Consider the following 9,680-nt stretch of genomic DNA (forward strand, 5'->3'; position numbering starts at 1 on the left):
ATTCTTGCTCTTCTCGTCAACTTAGATCCCATCATCTAAACCATGTAGATTTTGTTTTAATGTACTTCTTACTTAGTTTTGATCGGTTCCCTAACATCTTTTAATGGAGAAACTAAGACCCGGAAGTTTTACAACATTAGGATTGGTACCTTTGAGCTGATATTACATAATCGACAAATCATGTGGACTGAACCCATTTGAAGGTTGGGAGAGGCTGGTCAAATAACAGCTTCATTTTGTTCTATGGTTATATAGAAGAACTCATGCTATCTTAACATTAGTTAAACTGTCGAAATGCTTATAGTTATTGTTTTCTGAATCTAATATATCATCGGCAAACCTTTAATCAAAGTAATCAATAATCACAAACAAAAGAGAAAGTAAATTCGAGATGGAGAGGGGCACGAAAATATATCAGAGAGTTCAGCACTAAGTTGTAGTGCCGATCACTCCCTATTTACTTAAGCTTATTTATTTGGATAATCGAAACACAAGCAGACGTCATAGTTCCTTCTCCTCTTCTTTCGCAGGGCTTAAGCCTTGACGAGGTGAGCATCAATGTCTTTAGTCATGTTAACCGTGACATCGAGATAGTTGACCGGGTGGGGCATGCTCTCGTTCAGCTTCTCGTACTCGATGATCACCTTGACGACGTCGGGTCCTCCATCCTTATGGACGGCCTGCAAGATGGCCTTGTAGCTCTTGTAAAAGTTGAACAGCTCGCCTTCGATGCCGACGTGGGTTACGATTTTGTTCTGGTCGTCGAATTGTATCTTCTCCTTGAATGTCTCTTTTTTCCCTTCTGCGCATGTTCCACAACCCCACATGAAAATTGGAACGAACGAGCGAGTAAAGAATGATTCTTCATCTTTTCCTTTCATATATGTGTTCCTGAGGTTATATACATCCAACTCTTCACATCGAAATGCATTAATCATAGGACCAATCAAAGAGAATTTGAATATCTTCCTGCGTCTCCTCTCATGTTCCACGATCACTTTAGTTGGTGGCGGACTAAGTATATGAAATGTAGATAATAGCAAGTGGTAGCTCCATACACAGCGCAGAACAGAATCAGATCTATAATCATGCGTTTCGATGAGGTAGAATGGAATGACTGTAGTGAGAATGAAACGAAGCATGTGCTTGTCAAATGTGCGTGATTAATCTGGGCCAAACTAAAACGGAATTTCTCCAACACGAAACAGGGTGCTTACCCACTGAGAAAGTCCACTTCCTAATGGAGCCCTCAGAGTGCCATTCGCCTTCATGAATCTCCCCAGCGTGCACATCAGTGCAAGCATTAGGAAGGTGGTGCGGGGTGCTCCTGAAAAAGCCGTAGAACTGATCGGCCGATGATTTGAGATCCACCTCCACCTCCAGCTTGCCCCTCACTGCCATTGTCTTCTCTTCTGAGAGAATAAGTAACCAACAAAATAAAACGACGATATGTAACTTTTCAAACTTGGAGTGTACCTGGTGGATGGCAATAGCTAGTTCGTGCCCTCTTTATATAGAAAAAAGAAAGGACCTCATCCTTAGCCCCAAGATGTTATTATTTCCTCAGAGACATCTTTGCATTATTGATTGTATCAATTACGATGGCCCCGCTCCATTGAATTGATAATAAAATGAATCGTGAATCACGTGGTTTGGATTTGCTTCATTGCGAATCCACTCATTATCCTGATGGTGGAGATGGACAGCAAAGCAAGTAGCTCATGCTGCGTAATTTTATTTCTGTATGTACTAATCACTACGTAAGTTCGTAAGATTTGATATTAGCTAAGCACAAATTTTTTGTCTGATGCCATAAGGAAAACTGGTTATTCGCCTCTTCATTCCCATTAGTAATATCGGTATGTGTTTTGACTGGCATCCTGTTGAGGACAGCCTCTGCCTCATCACATTATACGGGCGAGACCCAATTTGTTGTATTTTTAGCTCATCGCTTACGATGTGGTAAGGCAGTGGTTGTCCTCATCACTGTCGGTGGTTGAGGTGGTGGTGTCGTCGTCAAAGCTTTGGAAGAGAGAGAGAGAGATGTTGGGATTTCGTGAAAAGAGGTGCCTATCTTTCTAACATGGATATTATTTGAGGTTTTTGTCATGTTTCTCGGGGTTCATACCATGACGTCCCCACAGCATGTCACGGATAACACAGTTATCCAACTTCTTTCATATTTTTTAAGCATACGGAAGTGTTTTAGATCAATAGTAAATGCATGCGGCATTATAAACCAGGCTAAAAAAGTTGGTGAAAAAAGGTGCCTTTCTAACATGGATATTACTTAAAGTTTTTGTCATGGTACTTGGGGTCCATATTGTGACGTCCCATCACGGTGCGGCTAACATAGTTATCCAGCTTTTTTCACCATTTTTAAGCATGCAGAAGTGCTTAAGGTCAATAGTAATAATCCAGAACATAGAAAATTCAAAGAGCGTACGTGGAATTATAAACCAGGCTAATGTACTTCATTTCTTTATGTATTTACGTTAGGTGACATGGTCGGTATACTAGAGATTTAAAAAATGCTCATCAAGAACTACATCAAACATCGCCCATGGTACCATCCCAACCCAAAGATATCCTGTACATGTCTAATCACCTATCCTCCAATCCTAGTATGCCCAAAAGCCGTTGCATGGATCCAAAAATATTGCTTCACCTCCCTACCCGTGCTTCGTTGATTGTACTGCTACCATTGTCGTTCCCATCATCACCTGGGTGTGGGATCAGCCCAATGAGCTATTAGCCTACTCGTGCGAAGATCGCGAGGAAGCCCATAAGTATAGGGCTTGCCAGGACCCCTATGTCTATGGACAGAATGGCGATGCATCGGATGGAGGTAATAATCCAAAAATCCGGATTTCCGAAGTCGAAAAAGTGCCAAGTGAGGTCTACAGGTACCCCCATAACCAATGGAAGTAGAAGTAAGGAGGATCGGTATAATTTCTATTGATTTGAAAAGGTAAGATCAATAACCAGTGAGCCTGAATCCAGCAAGTAGAAGATCCATTAGTCCATTCTATATAAATCAATCACCATACTGACAAGGAAAACATCAATATAAAGTATAGTAAATAATCAACTTACTTGGAAACCTCTTCAAAATAACATAATATATCAATAAAAGCAATAGCTTTTCCCAACAGGTAATCAATCACTCAACTCAAAAATACTAAGGCAATAGTCAATATTAATCCATGTTGCCATCATCTTCTAGGGAACCTCATTGCCCCACGGGCATTTCGCACCCATCTGGCATCGCCAAGACATACGGGGGAATCAAGTTACACCCCTTAGGCATCTAAAGGAATCCAGTTACCCTTCCAGGCATTCCTATTACAACTCAAGGCATTGTCATTCTAAGGACCGACGGTATTACCAATCACACATTCATGCCATGATGCAGCAATTCCATAATTCAATTTAAAAAGAATATTGACATAACTATTACCAAGGAACTCAAGCATAAATCTAATAAATCCTCAGTCATTTTTATCCCCTAGATTAATATATATTCACTCATGCCTACATTAGATGAACTATGAGAAGAATTCCCTATCCAAGTTCTTAAACTAACTTTATAAGGCCGCCCTATGCGCCTCTAGAAACTATAGTAATTGTCTAGGTAAAAGAATTTCAAAAATTACAAAACTTTAACATAAGATAGACAAGATTTAGAGAAAATGTTCTAAATAATTTTTAGTAAACCAGGCCAAAACAATAGGTAATTCCCAGAACGTGATGGAGCAGAAAGATAAATATTTCATAGATTAAATGAGATTGAAAAATCATGGAAATTTTATATGTCATGGTATAGGATGTACTCTACAACTTTCATGGGGACGTGAGTTAGAATTCTTGACCGAAAATTCTGTGGAAAATGGAAAGTAAAACTAGGTCAATTCAATAACCCTAAAAATAGATTTCAAACTCAATAGTTTTTCAAATATTATATTTGTCGTACAAAGTTTGAAAAATCTGGAATTTATAGTATGTCATAGAACAGCCAATAAGAGATGACTTTCGTGAAGAATGTCCAATGAAATTTGCATGACACAAGTCAGTAAGAAATTAACAAAATTGAAGGTCAAACCAAACCGAACTTAACCTCGATAACCTTTTCCCATTTCGGCTTAGCTTCGGTACCTTTAGTCCAGGTATGTACGCAAATTTAACAACCTTCCCATAACACATATACAAACCCATTGAGTAAAGTTTTAAACTTTCTAACTATATAACTTTGTCTGAAACCCACAACTAGGTGCTAACATCTCTTAAATCACTAAATTCAAAGGATTTCTAAGTAAAAGCTCCTCAGCACACGACAAACGATTGAGGATAGAACAGGGGATATCATGTCACACCCCAAAATCATCAAGAATGAGGATGACAAACCACCAAAAATCCAATTCTCAAAATTCCCTCATCAACATCACTATTGTACTACTTATTGCTCGCTAAAGAACCTAAAAAATATTAGAAAATAGATGGATGAGCAACTACAGTCCAATGGGTAGTGCATGTTTAGTAAGTGGATCGAGCACCCACTATGCATATTTACAAAACCAAACCACAATTCTTTTAACCCAAATCTATAATATAATAAATATACAATAAGAAAATAAGTTACATATGCTTCAACATTGCTATTTATAGCAAAAATAATCATTTTAAATAATATCAAAACAAACATCAATGGCCTAATCCATTGATCAATATTATTAATTCACATGCCAATGGTCTATTACATTGATTAATCTCATGTCATACATCAATGGTCTAATGAAATTACACGTTGATGGCCCATTCTAATGACTAATCTCAAATCGTACATCGATCGTTCATTCCATTAACTAAATGCAAATCATATGTCAATAGTTTACTCTATGGACCAAACTCATATTACATGTCAATGGTCCACTGCATTGACCAATTTATTGCTCAATATCAAATCATGGTCACGACATACTGCCTAGTGACAATGCAACTACGATTCCCCCTTAGCCAAGTCTCTCCTTATTATTAGCCGGTGGCTTAGCCCAAAAAGATATCCTAAACTGGTATGGGCATACCCACAAGCCCCACGCTAGACTCACAATGATCTTGAGCATAATTACTAAATCATAACATCCTCCAGAATCCACAAAGCCAAATGCAAAATTCATTTCATATATCACAAAAAACTTTTGCAGCTCAACTCAACTCAACTCATTTGTTAATACATTTCGTAAAAAATTTCTTAAATCATTTCAAGACTTGTCTCATAAATTGGTTTTACAAACCAAATCAAATCAAATACATATCATAAAGCATTTCACAAATCGATATCTCTTAACTTGGTTCCTCAAACATAACATATTTTTCCACAAATCAGTTCTTGCACCATTCACAAATACCAAAACATAGCCAATGTCTGATCTAAATTTTATGCGACAAACATATTTATTCATATCTCGCCCAACCAGCGGTGCCCTTGGCTCAACCGAGTAAGGGCTGGCAACCCTCATCGGATCTGAGGGAGGGCCGCGACCCTCGCCTTAGATATGGGTAGGGGCTTGCAGGCCCTCACCGCTAGTTTGCCAAAGCCCGGCAATGTTGGCCAACCCTCCCTCCATTGTGGCCGACGATGATGATGGCGAGGGCTTACACAAGCCTAGCCATTATGCCATCCTCCATTTAATAATAATAATAATAATAATAATAATAATAATAATAATAATAATAATAATAATAATAATAATAATAATATAGTTTTAAATTTAATTTAATTAATATATATTAAATTTCAAATCAATGCAAAATGACGTCATTTTGAATCCTCTTTGCTGACTCAACTCTTCGGCGAGCCATGTATGCGAATTATATAAATAAAAAATTATCATGTGGAATTTCGACCAAGGTCACGGACTTGGCATTTAAGTATTGCAATTTTTTTATTTAAAAAAAAAATTGGCACTTAAGTATACTTTTCATAAATTTTTATATTTAAGTGTCCTCCGTGTTAAATTTTGGCACTTGCACTATTTTTTACTCACCTAAACTATCATTTCTATATAAATACGCAACTCAACGACTCAAAATCGTATTTCGCCACACAAATCTCCAATAATTCCGAATTTCAAGGTTTAAGTCCAAAACTAATTCAATTGGAGGAACATGCAAGTGCTTACTGAGCATTGCATTACGTAGTTAAAGTGATTGGCGAGACTTCCTTAATGAGAACGCACAAAATCCTGTTTATCTTTTGCTTCGTCTTCTTTCTTTCTCCTTCTCCCTTCTTCCTTTCTTCCCCGTGCTCCTCCTTTTTCTTCTCTCTTCTTTGACTTTTCAACCTTTATTTTCTTTCTCTCTCTCTCTTCTTCTTTTTCTTCCTCTCTCCTAAAGGCTCTCGGTCTCTCCTCCTCCTTTCTCTTCTTTTCTTCTTCCTTTGACCGCTCAACTCTTTCTCCTTCTTTTTTTCTCTTATTTTTGACTTGGTCAAAACCCATATTTAACGTATCCACTTGCCTCGGGTCCTAAGATATCGCAGTTGCGGCTCGGCGGGGTGACGGCATGACTGACGGTGGCGACCCGCACAGCTGCAATGGAGAGGGAGGCTGCTGGTGGTCGTGAGTTGAGGCGGTGCGCAGAACAGGAACTTGAGGAAGAGGGCGTGACCGTGAGCTGAGGAGGAGGAGGACCGTGCAATGGGCGAAGCTGAAATGAGAGGAATTGCTGCCTTGCTTTTTCTCTTCTTTCTGCGTTACTTCTTCGCGCCGCTTGCTGTTACTGACTTGTTGCGGCTTGGGAAGCGGTGGGGGGAGGAGAAGACACGGTGGCTGCTCTGTCCAGCGCATCTCACATGAGCTGGGATAGACACCGCTCACTGTTGACTCGATGGACGTGCGACACCGAGAAGGAGTTGGCTGTCTGGGTTGTTCGTCAAGCGATCCTCGTAGCTGCAGAAGGCGTTGTCAACTGGAGAGCAGCATGACGTCACACGATGAAAGCGGAAGTCGGAGTTGTTGGCAACGAGGTAGGGGTAGTGGCTCGGTGATGCGGATGCATCATTGAGTGAGGTGGAAATGGTATCGCTCAGTGACGACGCAGTGATATGTGAATGGCGCAGTCCAACGACAAACTCGTTAATGTGGCGTAGGCCATTAAGCATTTGGGGCTTGTTATATTGTCAAACGAAAAATCTGGATGTCACGCGTACAAAGTTAGGTAGGCCTTGCCTACAAAAATGCAGAGTCGATTGATATTACAAGTATTGGGTACTTCATTTCTTTCTGCTGCTAAAGTACTTCCATTCACACGCAAATTATTTCCATTGGGGACTGCGATTGATCACTACCTCATCTGGAGATCACAGTCAGAGAAGTTATGACGTGCATAGAGAACATAATATATCATCTCGTTGCATGCACATCCAGATGTATGGGTATCTTTCTACCAATCAAACGGCCAACTGTGCAAGCTGGCGGTGTACATTTGACTAGAAGGACCGGCCTGAATGTATGTTTAATTGGATGAAAACGAAACGCCGGTCAGCAGCTTGGAACCACAGACACTTGTTTCGTTGTCGGTCGGTTGCGGCAAGAGCACCGACATCTAACCAAGATACAATTATCCACAGCCTGTAGCTGGTTTGGCTGACCTGCTGTTGAATCTGTCCCAAAGCGTAGGGACCATCTTGACATTGTCTCTCATTTTCTAAAATTATAAATCAATTTTACAAAGATTTGACGATATGTTTGTATTTATCAGACAAATACTTTTCATTAATTAACTTTTTTAAGCAATACAAAATAGTAAAACCTTGAGGAAAAGGTCTGGCATAGCAGTTTTCCATGAAAAAGAATAACACTTACTTTACTTAAGTGTTATAAATTTTTCTTTTTTTCACTTACGACTTCTAAAAAATATTCATTTGAGTGCCATAACTTTTTAGAAAATGTTTACCCCAAGTATCACAAATCCAACATGGCATTATACTAGTGGTGAATGCCTCTAAAAAATTATGGTGCTCAAGTGATTAATAGAAAATTATGGCACTTAACTGAACGGATTTTAAGAGTCATGACACTCAAGTAAACATTTTTTTAGAAGTCATGGCATGGCATTCAATAAGACATCTAGTTGACCCCCTTTTTTTTTTTTTTTTTTTTTTTTTGTGGAACTATATCTTGGACAAGTCACTCCTAAGGAAAAAGAACTTCAATAAGACAATGGCAAATACCTCCCCAGTGCAACTCAACGTCCCGTTCATTTGACGCTCAGACCTAGTTTCTTTCAATATGAGAGGGGAGAATTCTCAAACATCCCAAAGAGATCACAAATTTTTACTTGGGAGATAACAACACCCATCAATTTTCTATCGATGCAAATTGAAGAAGACGCTCAACATCATACATTTGCAATGCTATTTTTCAATTCGGGCAAAAAAAAAACTCGGTTTGAGAAATCTAACTTTTTCAATTTAGGGGTAGACTAGTCCTTGATTCAAAATACTAACAAACAATGTCGTTTCGCTCGCACGGATGAAAGTTTTTGGCGCTAGTGTTTTTGTCCATTAAGTAAAAGTTTGTGTAATTTTTTGGGTTGTTCAGAAAACGGAGCTATTGTCGTCCCGTGATTTTTTATTTTTGTTTTTGTGTGTATGGCTGACACCAAATTCTATGACAAGCCCACCTTATTTTAACGGCGGAAACGATGGAGGGACTAATCTATTCGTTTTTCATGAGTTGAGGGGTAAACTTTTTTAAATTTAGTGTTTGAATAAAAAAAAATTTCTTTGCTTAAAAGATCAAACAAAAATAAATGATGGGTGAAAAAGGGATTCAAGAGAGACCAATGTAAAGGCGAGATAGATCTCTTCTTGTCCTTAACTTCTTTTTTGTCCTTTTCATTTGGTTTTTGTTCACTCACAAGGTAATCATCTCTTGAGCCCGCATTCGAGACAAACCTACCATTTTGACGTTTAATATGTACAAGCTGGTTTTGAGAACTGCAAACGAAAAACTTGTATGATTAAACATGTTCCATTTTCTTCTCCTAATCATCGTATTTATAATTGCAATGTCTTCTTTCTTCCACACGCTACCTTAAAACATCAACTCCTTCCTAGTGGACTTAATTTGTGGTTTCATTATTGTTGACACCTAAATTTTACTAGTTTACTTAAAACCTAATCGCATACAAAATTAGAATTGGTCGTAAAAAAATTAAATTAAAAAATTAAAATTAAGAAAAAAACCGTCGGGTTGGGCCGGAGCTGGCCTTGGCCCGGCCCGGCCCCCTCCCTTTCCCTTTGCCCTTGCGCTGGGCCCGGCCCAGCCTCCTTTCTCCTTCAGCTCGGCTCGCGCCTGTTCTTCCTCCCTCCAGCTGGTCTTCGCTCGAGGAACTGCAAAAAGACAGAACAGAGCGAGCAGCGAAAGCGGGAGCAGCAGAGGATCGGGTGGCAGACGGCCAGCGTGATCCGCGGGTCGGGAGTGGCCCGGTCGGCAGCTGGCATGGCTGGTCTTCGCACGAGAACTTGCAAAAGAAAAACGTGAAAGGGGAGGAACAGAAACACAAGGGGAGCACGGAGAGACAGAGAGAAACGGAAAAAGGAAAAACCGAAAGAGAGAACCGAGAGGGAGTAGGCCGGAGAAGGAGCCGAAGAGCCCCCGGAACGTCCAACTGCCACC

At 39.6% G+C, this 9,680-nt stretch overlaps 1 protein-coding gene across 1 annotated transcript; it reads right to left on the minus strand.

Annotated features, from left to right (window-relative positions):
- Positions 1 to 331: 331 nt before the first annotated feature.
- Positions 332 to 1,502, minus strand: LOC104433209 (MLP-like protein 28). Its single transcript, XM_010045891.3, has 2 exons — positions 1,218 to 1,502; positions 332 to 802 (listed from the first exon to the last, which is right to left on the minus strand). Exons 1-2 carry the CDS (start codon positions 1,399 to 1,401, stop codon positions 534 to 536), a joined length of 453 nt encoding a protein of 150 aa, XP_010044193.2. The 5' UTR covers positions 1,402 to 1,502; the 3' UTR covers positions 332 to 533.
- Between the last annotated feature and the right edge of the window lie 8,178 nt (positions 1,503 to 9,680).

This window comes from Eucalyptus grandis, chromosome 2 (genome assembly GCF_016545825.1).
Source record: "Eucalyptus grandis isolate ANBG69807.140 chromosome 2, ASM1654582v1, whole genome shotgun sequence".
NCBI classification, from domain to species: Eukaryota; Viridiplantae; Streptophyta; class Magnoliopsida; order Myrtales; family Myrtaceae; genus Eucalyptus; species Eucalyptus grandis.

Excerpts from the sequence above, each read along its gene's own strand:
- LOC104433209 (XM_010045891.3), bottom strand. The coding sequence starts at position 1,401 with ATGGCAGTGAGGGGCAAGCTGGAGGTGGAGGTGGATCTCAAATCATCG. Across the intron at positions 803-1,217 it reads GAAGTGGACTTTCTCAGTGG|AAGGGAAAAAAGAGACATTC; the intron begins GTAAGCACCCTG and ends GAACATGCGCAG.